Source organism: Cryptomeria japonica, chromosome 11 (genome assembly GCF_030272615.1).
Source record: "Cryptomeria japonica chromosome 11, Sugi_1.0, whole genome shotgun sequence".
Classification (NCBI taxonomy): domain Eukaryota; kingdom Viridiplantae; phylum Streptophyta; class Pinopsida; order Cupressales; family Cupressaceae; genus Cryptomeria; species Cryptomeria japonica.
In genome coordinates, this window is record NC_081415.1 from 213,427,006 (window position 1) to 213,450,497 (window position 23,492).

A 23,492-nucleotide genomic window follows, 5' to 3' on the forward strand; every position below is an offset into this window, starting at 1 on the left:
ATACTCTGAAAGATCCCAAATGGCTTCTTTTGCTGTTGCTGCTGTAAATTCTTAATTAAACATACTATATTTTGTAATTTTCTGGTGATCTTATAGAATAGACAGAAGTTGCAGAAATGGATTGTTTCTTTTTGGGTTTTGATGTTATAAGTAAAGTAATTGATAAATAGCAACAACTGTGACATAAAACAATAAACAATGTTCATATGTAAGAACACTTAAGCAATCTGAAAATACTGCAAATCATACTAGGCAAATAACCTAGTTTTGTATTCAGCAAGAATCCATACATTTATTTGGAGCTGTTCTCAATCTGGATTGATGCCAAATGGAGGAATATTACTGGCAACGAACAAGGAAGACCAAATAAGCTGAATACAACCCTTCAAGCCAACATACAAACAAGGTGTGGTTGCAAAGGAGGCGTGGAAGCTGCCGCAAATCACGTGCCAGCTGAAATAGACTAGCCGCCCTGTTGAAACCCCCAATATGCACGTTGAATCTTCAAGACAAGAAGATGTGTCTTCTACCTCTGACAATCTTTGTGCAATCCTGGATAAATCCACTGTCAACTCCTGCTGAGGGCTATGTCCCAGCAAGCTCAGACCTGGGGTTTGCGTCCCAGACCAAAATCACTCTTCCAGAGCAATTCCCAAATTCGCAAGTTTCAAAATGATCAAAGATGCTATCAATTAGGTTATCTCCTTATAACTCCTTTCCCTTTGCAAGTCGAACCCTAAAGAATAATAAAGCTTGCACTTTATAATTAAAGTGACACTTTCCCAATTATGGCATCAAACTATAGAAAAATATCACTTTATTGCGAATAAATAGCTTCAAGCATCCAAAAAGACTCCGGGAGGTGAGAATCATGTAGCAAAGTTCAAGACCTTTCCAACGAGCTATAACACAGGCATATCAAACCAGATGAAGCCAAAAACCCCTTATTACTCCAAAATGACTATATACATAGCCTTATTTTAATTTATTTAATCGCTTACTCAGGAAATATTTAAATATATTAAAATATTTCCATAGATCCAATAATAGCCCAAAATAACCAACCAAACATGAATCTGACTTCGCCACCTGTTTGTGACTGATGCCGGACAAGATGGGCCAACTGACAGTCCCATCCCTAAAATCTAGGGATACTCCTAGAAACTAGGAAACACACCCAATCTTCCTGAAATTGAAACCATGGTATGGTCCCGTGGAACCTCAAATATGGAAACTGCCACAACCTCCTAAAAAGTAGGGAATTGCCCTAAAAAGTAGGAACCTCTCTCCAAACACCTATAACTGCTCAAAAGGATCCTGCTCTACTCCTTGGTCCCTCAGATGGTCATTCAGTCAACTGCCAGTTCTCCCCCAAAAATAGGAATTGTCGTCTGAAGGTCCAAAATGGCTCACAGAGCCCCTGCAAAGCTCCATGATCCTCAGAATGAGTCCCCTAACCATGTCATTGATCTACAGGAACTTGAATGGTAGGTCAACCCCTACTCATCTCATGTCACCTAGAAAAGGGGACGTTACATACCCATTGGTTGACCTTACTAACCACATAGCCGATTGACATCCTCTTCTTACTGGTGACAAGCTATACCGGTAACCTGCTATACTAGTTGACATTAATGACACCATTACTGATTGACATCAATGACAGTTATACCAACAATCTCTCAATCCGGTTGCCATGCTATACCAGTTGACATCAATGACAACACAATTCCAACACTTGGTATATTCAATACCCCAAGTTCACCTATATAAGAGTTCGGGGATGTTCTTCTCCGCCATACATGCTACCATGTTACCCTATTGACAAGATGATATACTGGAGCTAGTACGACAGTTGGTCACCTATGATAAGATTCAGAGAACAAACATAAGACCGAGATCTCTTTTGCAATCTCACTTGGATAGTTGATCGAAGTGTGTCCATCTCTACAAGCAGCTGAAGGAGATGAGATTCTATCCGCTCGTTGAGGATTCTTCCAGAGATAGCTTTGATCCATATGGCAATATGAGGAGGATCAATGGCAACGGGCACAAGCACAGGCCACATATAGAAGATTATTGGATGAATGCCAAGGTTGATTTTGAGATTAGAAAGAAGATGTTTTGTAGGCTGCCCATCGATATCGTCAGGATGTGTAGAGTGTTCACCATTCCTGATCAAGCATAGGATGATGGAAAGCACCTCCAATGCGCTTATGAACAGGAGAAGACAAAGTGATAGAGGTCAACAAGATTGATATTGAGATCATTGACTTGGGATACCTAATGAAGCCTGTCATGGCCTACACATGAAGATGGGTAGACATTCAAACCAATAAGTTGAAGAGTCAAAATACACAATTAACATTTGATTTGATGGGAGATCTGTTGACGTGGCGAAAGTCATGTATTGCTACGACTCTATCTGGCCAATGCAAAATAGAATGTTCTCGCTGAGTATCCTATCCTCTCTTGTATAAGGAAGCCCTAATGCGTTTTTAGTTGATCAAAGGGGACAACCTCAAGGTTCCAAATGTCAGTTCTTGACTGCGGGATAACTCAACGGTTGATGTGTTTTGCTGGGAGCACAAGGGGTCTTACATTTCGCAACAAGCTGGTCTGTATCTGATTCTCAAACTGGGAAATAAAAGCAAAGGAGAAGGGTTTAGGAAACCTAAAATTAATAAGTCTGGTATGCAGGTAGACGGATTCAACATAACCAATCCCTGCCTGGCCAGAATAACTCACAACTTCGCAAGAACGATGCAATCTTCAAGGGGACTTAGAAGATTTTCAGACTGCAAATGCATGGCTAAGCACCCAATTCTGGCGTAGCTCAGATAGACACCTGCAATTGAACTAAACACGATTTAAAGGCTCAGGCTAACCATACACAAGGATACACAATCAGCATATCCTCAATGTTATGAGCCTGAATCCATCAAATACCTGCACACCAAGAAGATCTATCTAAACTACTGAAGAAAACCATGCAAACAGAAGAAAACCAAGATAACAAACACCATTCTTCAATGTTTATATATTGATTTTGACTACCCTTACAACAATTTTTTGTAGCATTTCTATGCCACTCCTAAAATCTAACTTTCTACAAAACTCTAACCTATTCTAACTGTCTAAAACTCTAACAATAATCTAACCCTTTACAAAAGAAAGGCCTCTGCCTTTTATAGATTTTACAATTTGAATTGGTGGCCAGGATTGACTGCATCCAAGGGCCCTGATCTGCCATCTAGAAGCCTGGCAGCTTTAACCCATGCCAAGTCAATTCTCAGTTATCCCTTCAACCACCTTCTCAACTGCCTACCACAATTTGGCTTTAATCTGGTCTATCAGGTAGCTAGACATAACTATCCACAATTGACCTATGTTCCACTTTGCTTCAAAATATCTTGAGCGGGACCCACAGGCAGCTTTACATTAAACAATTTCAGTTTTTAGAAACTGAACTTCTGGAATTAAATCCAGTAGTGTATCCTTCTGAGAATGCGTATTTTGAGCATTTTGTGTTGTTCTTTGTCTTCAGTCTCGCTGATGGACTTCAACTCTGTGGTTCAGGTGGTTGCGGGCTTCCCATGCTTCATCTTCCGTTCTATGGTGTGTTCTGCATTTTTGCTTCGGATTGTTGCTTTGATACTACGCTTCTGCATCTTTGCTCTGTGCTTTAGATTATCACCTCAACTTTCCTGACTTCGTAGATCTGCAAACAATCAATTTCCGTCTGGATTAATCATTTTGAAAAATTAAATAAATTAATTTAACAAATATTAAATTTTCACTGACGTCGAGCCTCTCTCATAATGAATTTCGGGAATTATACACCTTTTGTGAGATGTTATTTTTTATGCTTAAACGCCCTTTAGACAAAATTTGGCCTGAAAGATGATCCGCGTGAACTGAACTCCCACGGTTTGGACTTAATGTCTTCTTTCTCTTTTTCAGCAAATAAGAGGACTTTTCGCGAATTTACCCTTTACAATTTTCAGGCTTTAAATTGGTTTTGCGAGCTTTGGCTCTTTTGGCCATTTAAGGAGTCGTTTCACGCGACTCTGAGGCTGTTGAATGACTTCGGCCCTTGTAGAGATTTGGCGAGTCATGGGGTTGTTTTGGCCTCTTGAGACAATTCGAGAGCTTTGGTGCTTTCGTATTTCGGCTAAAATGGAGACTTTGTGAGGTTACGACCTGTTGACTATCTGCGGCATTTAACCCATCTTGGCAAACTTGCTCTTTTCCTCCCCTTTTTGGCGTAATAAGCCGCTTTGCAAATTTTAGATGTTTTCGGCTCAAAAAGATGTTTCACGCGACTTGGGAGAATTTGAAGTTTGTCTCCCATTTCAGCCTTGGAGGCTGATTTGTGAGCTTTAACTTAAAATAAAATTTCGGCCTCTTAGTTGATTTTGTGAGAATGGGGTCTCTTTTTCTTATATCGGCTAAAGAGACACTTTCCTTTGCACGATTTAGGACGTCTTTGGCGATTTCGGGTTGATACTACATCTTGCACGAATTTGAGATTTTCGGCATTTTAGATGACTTCGCGTGATTGGGAAGTTTTCTCATTTTCGGCCTACATGGGTAGAATGGCATGATTTGAAGGTTTCTAACTTTTTGGTCAAATGAAGCAAATAGCACGATTTGATTTCATTTTCAGCCTTTGAGCCGATATTGTGCGAATTGCATCCTTTATATCTTTTCTACTTTTTCAGCTTATAGGCTGATTTTGCAAACTTAGCCTTCCTTTTCATTTTTTCGGCCTTTTTACAATTTCGGCTTATTGACGTAAAACACGAACTTAAATTCTTGAAGCCTTTCGGGTTGTGAAGCCTTCTGGCGCGACTTTTACTAACTCTCAACTTTGGATTCTTTTGCTTCAAAAACGCTGAACTTGTTTTAACATAAAACTCGGCCATTATGATGAAAATGGGCGAAATTCGTGTTCTTTGCAAGTCACGGGAAAAGGGCTGAGTTTGGAATTTTCAAGCTAGTTGAATGACATTCGACACTTTTCAAAGAAATGTGTGATTTTACCTTTGCTGTCTCAACCTCACATTCAATGGTTTTCGGCCTGAGAAGGGTTGGAGGTTTCTCTCAAGGATTGAAGGCAAAATTGGAAGAGTGATTTCAAAAGTAGATCTGAACTTAATCTTTTCCCCTATTTCACGTTTCAACTCCTCGACAGAGCTCGGCCATTTCAAGTAAAACGCACGACTTTCTACTTACCCTCTCACAAAAATGACTTTCGACTTTGTGAGGCATTTCACGTTTTAGGTTTGGAGCAAACTTCGGGTTCCTAAGCTCTCAAACCATGCGATTTTGAATGCTCTTTAATAGATTTTTAGGCTTCTACCTCATTTCGCGCAACCTAGGGCCTAACGCATTTCACATTTCCGGGCATATAGGGCGAATTCGAAATCTCTTCCCACTTTTTGTCTCTTTAGCTTGTTTGGTAAGTTTGGCTATGATAGAGAAAGTGAGTGATTTTACCTTGGTTTCTAGCCTTTGTTTCATGAAACTTCGACTTCTTTAAACGTTTTGCATGACTTGCAGGGTTTGAGCGATTCGAACACGAATCTTTGGTTATCACCTTGATGCAAGACTTGGGCATTTTTACCAAAGTGCGCGATTTTCTTTGCCTTTGTCTTTTGGCATATGAGGATATTGTGCGTGTCTTGGTTTGTGCTTCTCGGCTTACAAGCCGATTTTGGGATATTTGGCTTGCAAAACGTCAAACCCTTGCTGGATGAATTTTGGGATTCACAGGGTGCTTGGAAGGTCCTCACTCTCTCCTATCACGCGGGAAGACCAAACTTAAAATGGGGGCCCCCTGTCAATGACGGGGTGGGGTGTGCAATACGCACAACAAGATCCAGATTCATCCGACAAAGAAATAGAAAGCGTGAGCATGAGTGAGAGTGCCACCTAGTCATCTTAGTCCAAAGGTTTCAAGAGAAAAGGAAGTCATAGAGAAGGATCAAGACAGAAAAGACATAAATCGAGTTCAAGCCATCCTTCCACTAGCACCTCATGCCTACATGAAGTTGCAATGGACCAGATAGCCACTAAGGAAAGTCGGCCACCAAAGTGAAGCATTGACCAAGGCATGAATGGATCCATGGAATCAACAATTCAAGACAATCGAGGTGAGAGGACAGACAAAGGAAAGCAACTTCAAGTATTGGATACTCTAGTAGTACAAGAGCAAGCTAACAACAAGGTAGCATAAGATGAATATGTGGAGATAGAAGATGACAATGATGTGTAATGTCGTCGTTTTCGGATTCTCTAGCAGTGCAGTTGTCGTTGACATTTTCGGTTTGTGTTAGCATGATCCAAGGGATATTTTGGTATTTCCAATGAGCTTGGATGGTTTAGAGGAGTTAAATGACACTTTTAGATGTTATTTTCAGCTTTTGGATTGGGCTCCAAGATTCTTGGAGAGAGCATCTATTTTTAGTAAGTCATCCAGTCAGGCTTGTTTATCATCTTTGATCGTCAAGATCACTCCTGTGTTGTCAAATTTCGATTTCGATGCTTTTCAGCCATTTTCGCAAGTTGGGTGTACTATTGGCTATAATTTAATTAAATTTACTAAGGTTTCTATTTTAGTTAAAATTGTTTAATGAGCATCTTAGTGTTATAGCTCGTTAGAACTGGGATGAGAAGCTTTAAATCTTGGGTGCATAAAACAAGGACCTTGTGTGTCAAATTATCATTATTTTAATGAAAAGGTTATTTTTGGAGCAATAGGGGAGTTTAAATTAATAAAGTGACTTTATTACAATGTCAACTTTAAATTATAACATAAAGTTGCTTTTGAAGGGAAAATGAAATAAAAGAATTAAAATAAAGTATTTCTCTCCAAAAAGGGAAAAGGAGATTATAAAAGGAGGAAAAAGGGAATTGGAAATTATTCTAGAGGTTATTTGTTTTCACTTGTTTTGAAGAGCAATCTCTTGGATCATCTTCTAGGACGAAAACCCTTGGAGATATTGCGTGACTTGGATGGAAACCCAAGATCACTTAGGGAGGGATTCATCACGGAATTCCATTGGAGCTATATTACATTTTCAGATCAGATTTGAAACTACATTGCACTGCAGATTTTTAGATCAGTTTGAAGGAAAGTTGTTTAATCAACTAGGGTTTGAAGTCTATTTGCAAGTTGAAGGCATATTCAGTCAGATTTGGAGGTTATTAAGGCCCATCTTTCATCAAGAATCATTTTGCTAGGGTTTGGAGGAAGGATTGACTGGTTTTTGGAAGGCATTGGTGATTGGCATCATTTTCGTATTGGCAGATTTGTTTCAGACCTCCGCAATATTTATATCAGACTGCTGCTCTTAGAGTTGGGTGGTTATTTTGGCATTTACTTCACATGTTTGGCACGTAGGGTTTCAGCGCCCATTTCCAACCCTGGCCGCCAACTTTGGAGGAAGTTTGGGGACTGTTTTGAGGCTGCCATAAGCTTCAAATTGTGCTTAGAAAATTATCAGCCCCGTGTAAGGGTATTTGCAGCCAATATCTTCAGAGATTTGTGTCATACAAGACTCCCTTATGTGACAAATGGAAGCATCAATCAATTGGGTATGTTCAAAACCCCAAAATTGAAGTTGTTGTTGGTTGTACACACATTTCATGTAGTTTTATTGGTCTAAAACTTTGTATAAAACCTGATATAATTTGTCTTTAGAACTGATTTAAGGCAAATAAAGTTAGATTCGGCTATCAAATGTGTTGCTTATGGTTTATGCATCGTAGTACTTGCATTTTTACATGTTCTTTAATCATTTGGCATTGAAATCAGACATCAAACAACAAAATAAGAACCCAGAAATTAGAAATCAGGCTATGCATGCTAATTGTTTGACAAAATGTCAAACATCTAAAATTGAGAAAATTAGTCCAGATTTAGCAGGGGCTCTTACATGATGAGACAACTCCTCCCCAAGTAGATCAACAACTCAAGGAGATGCAAGTAGCAGAAGGGGAGCCAATAGATGACTTGGACAACTTCTTGAATAGAGTTGGAGAGATAGTTGAGAAGAAGAAAGCTACCAAGCTATCCAATATTACAAGAGACAACATGGGCTCCAGGATCATATAGATAGCCAGCCTGAGAGTAGACAAGCCGGAAGATGAAATCATAGCTGATGACTACGACTTGGAGACAATTGAGTTAGGTCCTGCCACTGCTGAGCAAGAGATAGAGGACCTAGGCGAATCAGTGAAAAAAATTCAGGCAAGATTGAAGCTTGTGCTAGAAGAGAAGAAGATGGAAAGGGAATTCAATGCTTGAAGAACTATGTACAACAACTTAGAAACTCGATAAGGCAAACTGATTCTTCATGTATGCCCCCATCATTGCTCTCGTCGAATTCAATTGATAATTCAAAAGAAATGAGGACCTCCTCTCATGTTTTGAAGAATTGGATAGATAGTTCCTTCACCAAAGCCAATACATTTGTGGAAGAACTAGTGAGCATATTTGATAGAGTTTTAGGTCTATTGGATAGGACTCAAGTCCTCATGGCTGCTTATGATGTTTTCACTTACACCAAAGATTTCACCATCCCGAAACTACAAGTATTGATGAACATACTGTTTACCTCACTGGGTAAACAGGAAGAATACAGAAATCGAACAGTAATGCACAATGCAAATACAAAAGAAGTACCAGAATAAGCTTGCCATTAATGTCAAAGGATGTTCATATTATAATCTGTCGTCAACATTACATGTCCTCCAACACCTGGAGGTGATACAATATATGACAGCCGAAGGGGTGCGACACAACCGTCGCGACTCCAACTACCTACCCGTCGGCTAACTAACTATTGATAATTAACATTACTAACTATACACTTTTTCCCGATAACATCATCCCCCCCAAAAAAGAAGTCGTCTCCGATGACTAACAACAAAATGGAGACAATGTAATATAGATATACAACCAAGATAAAGTCAAGGAGGGGGCTGAGGAAGCGTCCCTGAAGTCGAAGGGTGAGATGCGAGTGTCTGGGCCGCCAGGCGGGCGCGGAGCTCATAGACCTGCTGGGTGCGTGCTGCCACATCCCGCTCGGCCACCAACACCTTCTCTAAGGCCGTCTTCACCATAAGCGCAGCCTCCAGTAGCTCCTTCTCCTTGGTATCGGCGGACTCTGTCATGCGAACCAACTGAGCCTGAGCAACATCTAACTCCTGCTGGACGAGACTCCGCGCACTCTGCTCCTCCGAAAGATGGGTGTCCACCGCAACCTTCTCTGCGCGGGCTGTCTCAAGCTGTGCTACCAACTCTGATCTCTCGGCTACCCACGAGGCTTGTTGTCTGGCCATGTCCTGCTCTAACTCAACTCGAGCAGCCTCGCGAACCGCAGACTCATGCTGCGTCTAGCATAAGGCATAGTAGGCCTCCCTGTAAACCTGCTCAATCTCCTGGACGAGAGTCGTCACCCTACTCTCCACGACGGGCTGAGGCACACTCCAAGCCTCCAACATTGCATCTGTCTGGATAACTGGCCACCCTCGTGCCTCAAAACATGAAGTGAAAGCTACGGGACAGCCGTCTCGCATAAACTGGAGGACCTGCTCTAATTCCTCCACAACCTGCTACAGAGCTCGTGTCTGGGCCGCGGCCACCACTCGCCGACCCCTCGTCACCATATCTGCGAAGTAAACCTCAATATCCTCCCCATCCAGCCCCGATGTAGGTACAACAAGCCCACATGGTAAGTCAAAAGTCTCCTCAGGGACCACACCTGCGGCCTCCTGCTGGCACAATGGTGTCTCCCCCGCCCCCTCAAGTATAGTAGTCGCCTGCTCTGGGCCGGTAGGAACACCCTCTCCAGTCACCTGTCCCTCTGCTGGTGCCTGCGTCTCCACCGAGGAATCCTCCAGATCCACTACCTCAGTGGGAGGCTCTTGCCGAGGTGAGAATACAGCTGCTTCTATGGGTGGCATCACTGTCATCGGGAATCTCTGGGTCAGCCAACTCCCCATAGCTGCCACCGATGGAGCTGCACGCAACACCTCCGACCCTCTCTCCCCCTCGTAAACATGTCCTGCGATGGGCTCCTCCAACAAGGAGGCAGCAACCGTCACCACTGCGTCGGATCCCACAACGTCCAGCCGCACCTGAGGCTCCGCCTCAACCATCTCCCCTGCCACGCCTCCCTGTGGTGGACCACACAACTCCGCCCTGCTGTCAGTACATGCCTCTACGGGAGTCGGTCCTGCGGCTGGTGCACAAGCCTGCTGCGGTGGTATGGCGGAAGGTGATTTGGCCGGCTGCATGGGCCCGAGTGTAACGGGCGTGCGGCTCTGCCCAAATGCCGGAATCGAAGTACTACCCGCCGACAACCCCACAAGTGTGCCAAGTGGGAGTGTGGGTGGTGCAAACAACACTCGCTCTCTGGCGGGCTCCATCCTCCCCTCGTCTGTGGCCCGACTGCTACTGCCATCCTCATCCTCCTCATCCTCCGAGTCCTCTGCACTGCTAGAAGTTTCTTGCCCACTATCAGGTTCTGCTGAGGTGGTCTCTAATATCCTTTTCCGCTTCGCGGAAGAGTGTCCAATGTCCAGGTGTCTCCAGTGCATGATAGGAGGCTCACCGTGTGTCAAAGGTCCCTGCGGCCGTACCTCCAACTTGGCCTCTGGCACAACCTCCCGCGTGGCCTCTAAAAACAGTCCAATGGCATAGTGGGGCATGTAAAAGGTGCGCTGCTCCATCATCAAGAATGCGCACATCCGCTCTGATAACAAGGTAGCCCAATCATACACGACGCCGTTCATCACCCCGTTCATCAATACGATCTGTGGTAGAGCGATGTCTGATGCCCTACCCGACCCTGTCAACCTGCTTTTGATGACGTCCATAATGCACCGCCAATGACCCTCTGCGACAAAGGACCTACGCATCCCACGACCCTTCGTGGCGTCTACGATGCTCGCCAACTCTGCTGGGGTCAAGTCTCGGGACACTCGCGTAATCCAATGTTCCTTTTCCTCCCGTGTCATCTTCTTGGCCTTCAAGTCCACTTTCTTGCCATGTATGCCTGGGATGCCAAATACTCTCGTGAAATCTGCAGGTTTGAAGGATATGGTGATATCCTTCCCAAGGTACTCAAATGTGCTGGTCCGTGAGTGGCTATCAAAGGTATCAACCATATATCGCAATGCTCCCACGTACTCGCGAATGGCGAACATAGGCATCCGGATAGCCCATTCTACCCCTGCTTTGCGAAGACTTGTCTTCACCAAATTATCATCCGGCGTTTCTTGCCACCATTTCCGACATTCCGCCCCATTCAATCCCTCAAAGGTGATACTTTGTGAAGTGAAGGTGTTCTTCCCTCGTGCAGTGGGCTGCTGTGGTGTCTTTTTCTTCTGCCTGGCTTCCATTGTGCCACCTGCTATTCGAACACCTGAAGGAAGAATACATGCATCGGGCTTCCTATGGCTGCTATCCTGCAACTGTTTTTTCCAATTTCTTTTTCCCGTGGACTCCATTACTACTACCTGGTAACCACTTCTTGAGTTTGCCTTGTCGAACGGAAAACACCTAACTACCTCCTGGTAGCAAAACCGTGCAGAGGTGATTATAACGACCTCCTGCGAGCAAAACGTGAACTCCTTCACGACTCAATCAGGAATTATTGCTTCGAACCAACACTCCCAGCGATGGTATACAACCATGCACAACTACCGTAATTGCGTCCGCCCAACAATTATGTTAACCACGCTCAGCCAAGGGACTGAAATTGCAATCCGCCTGCTGCTCTTCTTGCTTCACCCACAAATGTCTTGGCACCAGGCTTCTGCACGGAAATAGTTTAGATTTGAAATCAAAGGCGAGTACACTCTGAATGTGAACGGGAGTGGTCACGGGTATGGATGGGCTAGCGCCATGCCCACAGCTGCCACACAAGCACAAGCAATCCTTCTTTATCCTTTGGATTGGGCAAAAATATAACAACATCTGTCGACCCAAACGCTACAGGGGCTGCATGCACAGACTTAATCACTCCTCCAAAGTCTACATCTCCAAATCGCACATGCGATCATGATGTTGCAAGAATTCCATTCTCTAAACATGCCACTCCATCGTGCGATTCCAACCAGTCTATTCTGGGCCTCACATACTCATCTGTCAGTCTGTCCACACCTTTCTGCAGCCTTTTCACAGTGTAGGGAAATGGTTGCTCTTTCAGTTCCTTGGCAGTTGCCTTGGCATAGGCCGTAGATGTTGCGTTGCCTGCAAACTCCCGAGGAAGAGGGGCCCTCACCTTAGACCAACGGCTGTTGGAAACCTTGCGCTTCACCTGAACAACGGCTGCGTGCGGTGTCTTTTTCCTTAGCGTGCGGTGAGCATTTTATTCAAGTGCAGAGTGTTTTATTCAAGTGCAGTGAGGTTTGAAGTCATGCCACAGGCTGGGTCTTTTAACCTGCGAAGGAGGGTTTTAACCTGCGGAGTGCGATGCGAAGCTAATGAACCAAAAAATGAGTGCGGTTTATTTTTCCACGTGCGGTGTATTTTGTTCTTTCTGCGCTTGTGGGGAGGTGCGGTGATTGTCTTTCCCTTCGGCTGCTTTTCTTCTTTTCCCTTCGATATGCGCGGCTTTATGTTCACGCGGGCCTTCGCGGCTTCCACCGTCGGTGGCTTCCACCGCACGGTGGATTCCACCTTTGGTGGTGCCACCGCACGATGGTATCCACCGTTGGTGGTGCCACTACGTGTCCACCGTACGGTGGTCTTCTTTGTTTTTCTTCTTTTTTTTTTTTTTGTTTTAAAATTTTTTTTCAATTTTTCTTTTATATATACTTTTTTCAAATTTCGTATATATATTTTTCCATTTTATATATATATATATATTTTTTCAATTTTTCTAATTTTTTTTTTTTCATTTTCTTTCATTATCTGATTGCGACTGCGCGCCTCCAGCCTCTGGTGATACACTTTCAGTTTTGACCCGTTGACGCCCTCTGGAATTTCCTGTCCGTCGAGGGTCGAGAGCTTGATCGATCCATTTGCTACGACCTCTCGGATCCTATAAGGACCTAGCCACTTCACTCTGAACTTGCCGGGCTTAATCTCGTTCCGTCCGTTATACTTTAGGACTAATTGGCCCGGCGTGAACCTCGCCCGCCGAATGTGTTGGTCATGCCAATATTTCCTGCGTTGCTAGGCCACGTTTGTCACCCATTGTGCCATCGTCCGTCTTTCATCCAACTTATTTAGGGCGTATAGTCTCTCTCGAAGGCTTTCCATGTCGCCTAGCTTGTTGTCAATAGCGATTCTGAGACTTGGCACCATGAATTCCACCGGTACCACAGCCTCCTGGCCGTACATCAATTGGAAAGGTGTCTGCCCGGTGGTTACTTTGTAAGTTGTGCGGTACGCCCAAAGTACCGAAGGCAGACGCTCCTCCCAGTCTTCTTTTTCCACCCCACAGGATTTATAAATTACCGACACGATGATTTTGTTGGTCGCCTCAGCCTGACCGTTTGCCCTGGGATAGTACGGACTTGATAGAGAATGAAAAATTTTGAACTCGGTTGTCAGCAATCGAATAATATGATTTACAAAGTGCCCCCCTCTATCACTTGTCAGTTGAATAGTATTCCGTACCGGGTGATAATCTATTCATAAATGAATTTCGCCGTACTGACGGCGGAGTTGTCTGCCAAAGCCCTCGCTTCGACCCATTTGGTCAAATATTCTGTCGCCACGACAATGTATCTACATCGTCGGGCGCGACTCGGTTTCAATGGACCAACGAAGTCTAACCCCCATCTTTCGAACAACTCTTGAGCATGTGACGGGTTACGTGGCATGAAATCCCTCTTTAACGGTCGCCCAACACGCTGACATGTATCACAACTTGTCACCCATTCTCTGGCATCATTATGCAGTGTCGGCCACCACAAGCCCGCTAGTAGGACCTTCCTTGCTGTCGTATCCGGTCCCATGTGTCCTCCAGCGGCCCCTTCATGGGCTTCTCTCAATACTCCTGGGATTTCCTCTTCCAAGACGCATCGTCGTAGGATCTGGTCAAGTCCCATTTTGTAGAGAAGGCCATTTATAAGTTGGAATGTTCGGCTTCTTAATACAAGTTTCCGTCTTTCGCCTGCTGACATTTCCTTAGGAAATTTTGACGTTGACAGGTATTCCCCCACACTCGTGTACCAATGAGGAAGGATGGCAATGCGAAAAAGATGGGTTTCCGGAAAATCCTTGCTAACGCCTTCGGCCGGCTCTCCCGACTTGATCCGTGATAGCTGGTCGGCTATGACATGGCTCCTGCCAGGTCTGACAATGATGTTGAACGTAAATTCTTGTAACAGCAACAGCCATCGACTAATCCGCCCCTGGATGATTGGCTTGTTCACCAAATACATCAACGCCTGGTGATCCACATAAAATGTGAATGGTGTCGCCAATAGGTAATGTCGAAATTTTTGGATGGAGTATACCATGCTGAGGGCTTCTCTCTCCGTCGTGCTATAGTTCCTCTCTGCGTTTGACAAGAGTCGACTTGCAAAATACACTGGGTGGTCCAGCCCGTGGCTGCCAACCTGTGCCAGGGTGGCCCCTATGGCGAAGTTGGATGCGTCGACATGTACATGGAACTCCTTGTCCCAGTCCGGGTATGTCAAGATTGGCGCACCCACCAACCGTGACTTTAACTCTTGAAAAGCCTCTTCTTGGGCCGTCCCCCAGACGTACGGCTCCCCCCTTCGTGTCAGCCTATCAAGTGGGTATGATACTTGGGCAAAGTTCTTAATAAACCGCCTATAATACCCGATGTGTCCAAGAAATGACTTGACGCCAGTGACATCGTCGGGCGCCTCCATCTCCACAATGACCCGTACTTTGTCAGGGTCCGTTTTCAGTCCAGCCTTGCAGACGATGTGCCCTAGTAACTTGCCCTGAGGCACCATGAATCTGCATTTCTTGGGATTTAGGGCGAGGCGGGCTCGTCGGCATCTCTCCATCCATTCGCCAAGTGCGGCCAAATGTGCCTCCTCTGTGCTGTAAATGGACCAATCATCCAAGAATGCTTTGAAGTTTCCCATGGACATTTTATCGAAGATATGGAGGATTATCCGTTGAAAGGTAGCTGGCGCGTTGCACAACCTGAATGGCATCCGGTTGTATGCATAGACGCCATCTTCTACGATAAAGGTGGTCTTCAATTTGTCCTCCTCTGCAATGGAAATTTGATTATATCCGGAGAATCCATCCATAAATGAATAAATTTCGTGACCCACGACTTCCTCGAGGATGGTGTCTGTGAATGGTATGGGAAATGGATCTTTAATTGTGACAGCATTCAAACACCTGAAGTCTACACAGATTCTTATCTGATCGGCCTCCTTTTTCAAGGATATCACAATGGGTGATACCCATTCACTCGTCTGGACCTTGAAGATAATCCCTGCTTCAAGCATGCGGTCAATTTCGTTATTTACCCTGGCCGCATAATTTTTGTTCATCCTGTATGGCCTCTTCCGTACGGGCACGACTCCGGGAACTAGAGGGATCCGATGTACACAAAGTTCTTGTGGTACCCCCTTGAGGTCCTTATACGTCCAAGCGAACACATCTTTGTATTCTGTGAAGATTTTGAACGCCGCCGTCTTTAAGACCGGATTCCAGTCGTCGCCGACCAGAATATTTTTTTGTTCTGAAGTTTCTCCAAGGTTTGTAACTTGAAGTGCGGATTCTTCGTACCTTATGGGCTTACTTTTGTCAAACTGGTGCGCTGGTGCGTCATCCATAGGGACATCCCCTTCCTTGTATTGTCCGTATTCTGGCGGAAACTCGTTCATGTCAGGTCCTTCAATCCCCAACATATTGCACCCGTACAATAATTCATAGTCTTCCATTTGCCAATGGAAGAGCCCTCTCAAAGAATCCGTCTCATCCTCAGAACACGCTTGAATTCCTAAGATGCCTTCGTCATCTGGTTCCCTGCCATCTTTTCCTTCGTCGGTATCGTTGTCTCCGTCGGACTCTGACTCTGACGCCAACTCTTCACTGACCAGTTGAGTTTTGAGGTCAATGGTATACCTTCTGCCAACCTTTTCCATGGACAAGGTGTTCTTCTTCCAATTGTGGTTTGCTTTGGCCGCTACCAACCAGCCTCTGCCGAGGATGGCATCATACCCCTTCTTCTTCAATGGGATGACCACAAAATTCAAGACGAACGGCTGTGTTCCAATCGTCACTGGTTGCGCCATGAGTGTGCCAAGCGGCTTGATGCCGTGTTGGTCTGCACCCAATAAATTAAAGGTGGACGGCCAGAGAGTAGGTTTACCCAATTTTTTCCATGTTTCCTCTGGCAAGACATTTACTCCCAACCCACCGTCGACAATTGTGTCGGTCAGGATGGTGCCCAATATACCCATTTCCACCACTGCTGGGTGTCTACCATTGTTGATCGTCAGGGTTAATGGGTCTGCCGCTGTCTCGCCAAGGTTGTCCTTGCCATGTATTGGTTGGCCTACTGGGGTTATTATTGCGGATTGCAACAATGTCGCTTGCAAGTGCGGCATACTTTCCAGGAGGTCCTTCATTTTGACGGGTATCTCGACCTGTAACAGTTGGTTTATAATGTTTGTTTCTCCTTCAGAGCGAGAAGTACCCGCAAGCCCCTGTGCATCCTTGCTCATTGACATCTCCTTCTCCAGTTCCGCTCGTGCCTCCAATGCCTTTCGTTTTTCCGTGTGGGGATCTGGATAAGTGGCTGCTTTCGTCTTGGACCTTGTTATGGCGAGTACATCCTCCGATTCTACATTCAACAAGTTCACGCCAGATTTGGGACAATTGCCATCATCATGGTCCCCCGGACCGCACCACTTGCAAAGTTTTTGTGGTGCTTCCTCCACTGTACAGTCTCTGGCGAAATGCCCCCAGTGATTGCAAGCTCGGCATTGTATCATCGGCCGCCCTTTAGCGTCGTATTGGATTCGGCTTCTATTATTCGTATTGTTATTATTACCTCTTCCTCGCCTGTTGTTTCGATAGCCGCCAGACGAGGCGTTGTTGCTCGCAGGCTGGGACGTGCCGGCTGACGCAGATGGTTCTGTAAAGAGAACCTGTTGGTTACGGGTCCTCATATTGTACGGACACTCCTTAGTAAGGTGTCCGGCAATCTGGCAAATATCGCAAAATGCTTTTTTCGGACAAGACCCCTTGGTGTGTCCGTCGGTACGACAGTCCGTGCACCATAAATCCCCTTCGTCGCCTTTGCTTGTGCTTCCTTTGGTTGCCTTTATCTCTCTCATCATTCGCTCCATATCTTTCTGGAGAGCCCGTACCTTCCGATTAGAGTCGTCATCATTGCTATCACTTTTGTTAGAAGAGGAATCATCCTCCGACGAGGATTTATTTTTCTTCTTCTTGGACGTCTTCTGTTCACTTTCTAAATCCATTGCCCTGTTATAGGCATCGGAGTATGAAGAGGGAGGTACTATCTTCATTTTTCGTCTAAGGGATTTCTTTAGACCTTCCACGAACCACCGTTTTTTCAGTCCGTCTGCCGGCTGGTTCTCCATCTTTCCTAGCATCTCTTTGAACCGCCGGCTGTAGGTTCGAACAGTCTCGTCCTTTCTCTGTTTCGTGCCGTAGATTTCGGCTACGATCTCATTATCGTCTCTTAGGAGACGAAACTCTGCTTGAAATTCCTTCTTCAAGTCTGCCCATGTGCTAATTTTAGCCTTATCCATATCCGAAAACCAGTCGATGGCTACGCCCCTCAGGGTTGCGGGAAATTGTGTTACCCACTCGTCCTCATCGGTAACACCATTCGCTCCCCAAATTGTTTCACAAGTGCGACAGTGGCGGACAGGGTCTTCTTTCCCATCCCCATGGAACTTTGGAAGTTTTTGTTTTTGTGCCATACCTTGCCTTTTTACTACTGGTGGCTGTTGTCCTACTTCGGATGGGTCAGATCCTATAAGGGGTGCTTGACCGCCGTGCCCCGGTGTCCCTCCGACACTCCTGGCAGCCCCGGTGTCTTCTCCCTCTCCTGCCTCCTCCCCACTCCTTGGAGTTTTCCTAGCCTCTGGTGTGTGTGGCAAGTCCCTCAAATCCCTCAACTGAGTTTTGGTACACTCTATCCTACGGCGGGTTTCCGCAAGTAACTCCTCCCGACTCCGTGGGTGGCCGCTGGCCTCACCGTCCCCTTCGGAGCGTTCCTCCTCTCTTCGCTTATACCTCTGTCGCCTTTCCGCTTGCTGTTCAAGGATCAAGGCACGTTGGGCTACTGCACGTTCATCTATATATTGTTGCTTATTTTTGTCTTTATTCAGTGTATTGGGCATTAATTCCCAAACAGCTTTCTATATACTTAATGACATAAAAAGTAGAACACTTTTATTCATTCATAATGTGGAAGACAAGTTTATGCCAACAATATGACATAATCATTACAATAAGTGTTCTTTATTCCGCCCTGTATGGCTCACGGTTCAAATGCCCCTGACCTGGCGCCATCTCGTTCTGCTTCCCGTTCCTCGTACTGCTGCAAAATTTGTTGGCGTCGCTCTTCCTGGGCAATCTCCTCCAGGCGAGCTTGTTGTGCCAACGATGCTTGTGCTAGCAATCGGGGGAGATGGTTCATCAACCGATTTACCTCCGGACTCACTTCCAACGCTGTCCACACGGCACTTGGTGGGACTTCCGCCTCTGCCGCCTCTCGTCGCACGTAGGTCTGAATGGCTACTTGGAGTAGTATTGAAAATTCTCTCGTCGCGGTGTCTTCTCCTACGTAGAGTTCTGTTTGGGCATCGTCCACTTCTGGGTTTATTTCACCAACGGGTAGGCCCATTTGGTCTGTGCGCCATCCGTGTCTTCCTTTCCCGAGTTAGTCTAGGCAATGGCGCCAAATGTTTACCTCACTGGGTAAACAGGAAGAATACAGAAATCGAACAGTAATGCACAATGCAAATACAAAAGAAGTACCAGAATAAGCTTGCCATTAATGTCAAAGGATGTTCATATTATAATCTGTCGTCAACATTACATGTCCTCCAACACCCGGAGGTGATACAATATATGACAGCCGAAGGGGTGCGACACAACCGTCGCGACTCCAACTACCTACCCGTCGGCTAACTAACTATTGATAATTAACATTACTAACTATACACTTTTTCCCGATAACACATACCACAACAAACTTTGGTGAATGTTGGTGTTGAAGGAAGGGAAATCATATGACTTCCATAGGTGGTACAACCTGCTTAAAATGAGGAAGATTATGTTTGAGGATATCAGTAGTGGTTGCACCCAAATTGAAAATGCGACTAGCGTGATACATGATAAGATTGTAGAAGCAGCTGAAGTAATACTTGGAAAGGAGATGAAGGAAGAAGTCCACATAGTTGTTGATCAATTGATAGAAAGAAAAAGTATATCTTCTTTGGGATAGCTGGATCACCTTCAAAGAGGCAGCTGGAAGACATGCAATCATTCATGACACTTGCTGGTAAGACCCAAGAATTCGGGCTGAAGTGGGAGAATATTTTTGTTACTACCTTGACCGAGTTGGACTTAATGGAAGATCAAGTGAAAGTCATGCCTAATGCTCCAGTAGACGAGCTCAACTGCATCATGTCTAGATTCATTGAATTTGCTTCTAGGGAAAGAGATAAGGGGAACAAACTTCTAGATGAAAGTTTGTTATGATCCCATGTGGCATCGATTTTTCTCATTGGAGGATTCTTCCTGGTAGTTTGTGACAAAATGATGTTACTTTCCTATTGGCTAATATTTACTATTTTGCAATAATTAGGTATTTTGTTGTAACAAATGCTAATTAGGGTTTAGGTGGCATGATCTTAGCCTTTGATTTTAGATCAATTTGGGACATTCATTTACATTGAGAGAACTCTATAAGCTCTACTCATTTCATTTGTAAAGGATCGATTAGAAGAAATTTGAAGAATTATTGCTTTGATGCTGCCAGAGATAATAAAATCATTGAACTGTTGGTGACTTATTGTGTTTGGAGTATTTGCATGTTTCGTCATCCTTTTAAGAGAGAACTTAAAACTTAAAAAGATAAAAAAAAGATAAGAGTTTATTTGTTTAAGTATTGTAGATGAATGGAAGATCTTTGTGCATGATTGATAGTGAAATTCGTATGTTCACACTACTAGTATTTTGCTGATTGCGAAGTATCTTGCATAGTCAATTGAACTCCTTTAGCCAAACTTAACTTCATTGATATGCATCCTCTTGATGGTGTCTATGTCAGTGGTGATTTGAATATCATATGCTTACCTTAGAAGATCACACTAGCTTTGTGGAGTTGTTCCTCATATGTCAAAGCAAAGTTTAGTTGAATTTCACTAGAAATCATCCATTGTCCTTACATTCTTAGCATTAGTCTAGTATTCCTAAACCCTCAATTCTTTTTGCATTTTTTTAATCAATCATTAGTAGTAGTAGGAAAAGGGCTTCATTGCATATCATTCGTAAGATTAGATGCATAAAGCATTCCTTGTGATCAAAAGTTTTGTCTCCTAAAGAACAACTACGTAAGTCCCCTTGGAAGAGCAGCAATCACATCAACCATTGAAGCTATCCACAAGTCAAAACCTGACATATATAAACCTTGGAGTCATCTCGAGTGATCCTACCACTCAGCATTTGAGAAGATTTTGTTCAAGAGAGGATAAATTATTCAATACTTTATTCTGTGTTCAAAGTGTCATAAAACGCACATCAATAGGTATGACTCTTACCAAGGGTCTCTTGTTTTTTGAAAGGAGGCATCTCCTTCCTTAATTGCAGCATTATGAAACTGTTTAGTCAGACAAATTGCCTGTTGGATTTGCAGTGGTGCTTTGTTTTACTAATTACAATTGCTGGCCCATTTTATACAATGCTCAGTATTAAATCAGATTTACTTTATCGCTGCCTGCAATAATAAGATCACTGCTCTAAACCTTAATCACTTATCGTTTAGCCAATTTAATTAACTAGAAATTGTTTATTAAATTGGCATCGTCTATGCCCATGCTAGCTTTAAACGAGAATGAGAAAGTCTTATGGCGAGGACATGACAAACACAAGTTCTCTCAAATGCAGAAGGAAAATTCATATCAAGTGTATCCCCAACAATGAGCTCTCAACCTCTTTTTATAACATTATGGAGGGAAAATAATAATAATGAAATAATAATCTCCCTTTTTCCTCCACAAACTTTTTTTCGAAATTAAATAATTCATTATGTGTGCAAAATACCCATGTGCTTAGGAATTCCCTTGTAGTCACAACTTAAAACATTTTTATATAAATAATTATACCTTGGTAACCTTTTTAATATTTCCTTCTTAGGACAACTTAAATATAATTAATGAATCTACTAAATAAATCATCCAAGTTGTGTAAAGCATTGAAATGAGACAAATTTGAAATTTTGATCATACCAATATGTCACTGAGGACTTAGCATGATGAACTGAAGCAACTTGGTGACTGTCTAAAAATAGCATGCTTCTCCAAGAAGTGAGGAGAGCTCCAAAAAATATCAAAATTGAATTTTGGAAGCACTGTGAGATGTAACAAGATCATTTGAAATCATTGCCAGCCCTGAACAACACCACTGCTTGACTAATCCTATGCTCTCCAAGAACTTTGGAGTTTTGCCTTGCTCACCAATTAGCCTATGGGAAAACTTGAAAATAGACTAATTGTTCACAAACCAATTATTCTTGAAAAGGGACATTACATTTACCTAGCCTTCTAGGTTGTTCTTTTGGTTGGGAAAGTTCATTTCCCAAACATCCTACAACATGGTGTAATTCATTTCGATCTCCTCCAGTATGTCAAGGTATTAGAGAAACACCTCCCAAAGCATCATTGTGATTTAGATTAGGGAATTGAAACTAGAGTGTGGCTCAGGAAGAAATCACATTATCCTTTTGTACCCCCTAGGACTAGTTGCTCTAGGTGCCAATAAGTATTACCTATTCTTACAATCCAACTTTTTCCTTTTATTGAGTTTGGATCGCAATGGAACCAAATTTACAAATATGTTTTACCTTTGGTTTTTGTTCAAATAGTGCAAGCCTACATAGTTATGTTGTGCACTTTGCATGCCCGGTATCCAATTTCCTATATAAATTGCATGAAGTGAATTTTCATATTTTTTAAATTTATGTACAATAACTTAGGTTGAATGTTATTTATGAACTGCACTGCTATTATAATGTATTCTTTTTGGTTTCAATACGTCTAATGCTTAATTTGATGTTTCAAGTTTGTTTTAGATATGCACTTTCTAGTTGAGAGTGCGATAAATGGACATTATTTCTCTCGGCACTTCCAACAGATGGTGTTGAAAATCAAACAGCGTGCTGTGACTGCATTCTCTGCAACATCTGGAAAGGACCCCAAAAGGTACAACCTTGTAAATAGTATTGGCTTGTCGGATCTGTTTATTGTTGATTCAGATTTATTTTATGTTATGTTGCTCACTGTGTTGAAACATCTTTTGCACATTATAGTTGCTTGCCAAAGGATGCATGGTTTTCAAAAACTTCTCGGGAAGCAATCAATGAACTTCTAACAAGACAGGCTGAGACTTCTTTCAAAACGGAGGACTCAGAATCTCAAGAAAAGCTTGACAACCTTGGTATCCAAGAATTTAAGGAACAGAATGATCATGAGAATATGCTTATCCAAGAACCTGATTTGATACTCTCTAGTAGTCCTTCAAGTTTGAGATCTGAAGGTTCTTCTGAGTGAGTGGCTTTTACAGCAACCAGTACTCAGTATTTTAAAGACCACATCTTTTGTAAAACTGCAGTGAGTTGAGCTATCGTCTGGATGGTTTCTTGGAGGAAATGTTTGTAAGAGTGAAATGTAACGGAAAAGTGGCAAAATCTATAATTTTGTGCATATAGACATTCTTTTCATAATCAATAAAAAATGTGTTTCCATTTTAAAACAATAAATACAAAAAAAGGATAAGTTCTAATTATATTGGCTATATTAGGTCATCTATATATATCATACGTTGATAAATCAATGCAGCAATGTCTTATTGATTGAACTGAATCCAAAATGTCTTGCAGGTCACAGAAATGAACTCAAAGTTGCATGTATAATGTAAAATGTATGATAGATATTTGCATAAAGCATTTGATTATGTTATTTATTTGACATGGGTTTTTGGGTCAAGAATCACAAACTTATAGGGCCTGAATGGCATGTTGAAACCTGTATGCTTGAGGACCACTATCAGCACAGGCTGTATGAAATTATGAATGTCCTTAAATATATAAGAATTCATTTAAATGTAAACATAAAAAGTAGTTTCTAAGGTTATCACTAAGTGAGATATCAATATGATGTATAAGAGCTCCCTCATGCAACCATGAATTTCACAAGGGAATTGTTTCAACTTATATTGTTTTGAGGTTGTACAACATATCCATTTTAGTTCAAGTATGTGACCTCTA

At 43.3% G+C, this 23,492-nt stretch overlaps 1 protein-coding gene across 3 annotated transcripts in view; it reads left to right on the plus strand.

The window, feature by feature from the left end:
• The window catches only part of LOC131068771 (exocyst complex component EXO84B), a 202,287-nt gene extending 179,215 nt beyond the window's left edge, over nucleotides 1–23,072 (plus strand). Inside the window, exons 6-7 of one of the 3 annotated variants that reach the window (XM_058004032.2) lie at nucleotides 22,289–22,428; nucleotides 22,536–23,072. In XM_058004032.2, the coding sequence (XP_057860015.2) occupies nucleotides 22,289–22,428; nucleotides 22,536–22,776 (381 nt within the window). In that variant the 3' untranslated portion in view covers nucleotides 22,777–23,072. Of the gene's footprint in view, nucleotides 1–22,288; nucleotides 22,429–22,535 lie in introns of those variants that run through there. The other 2 variants (XM_058004034.2, XM_059214075.1) reach the window with 2 other exon arrangements.
• Nucleotides 23,073–23,492: the final 420 nt, after the last annotated feature.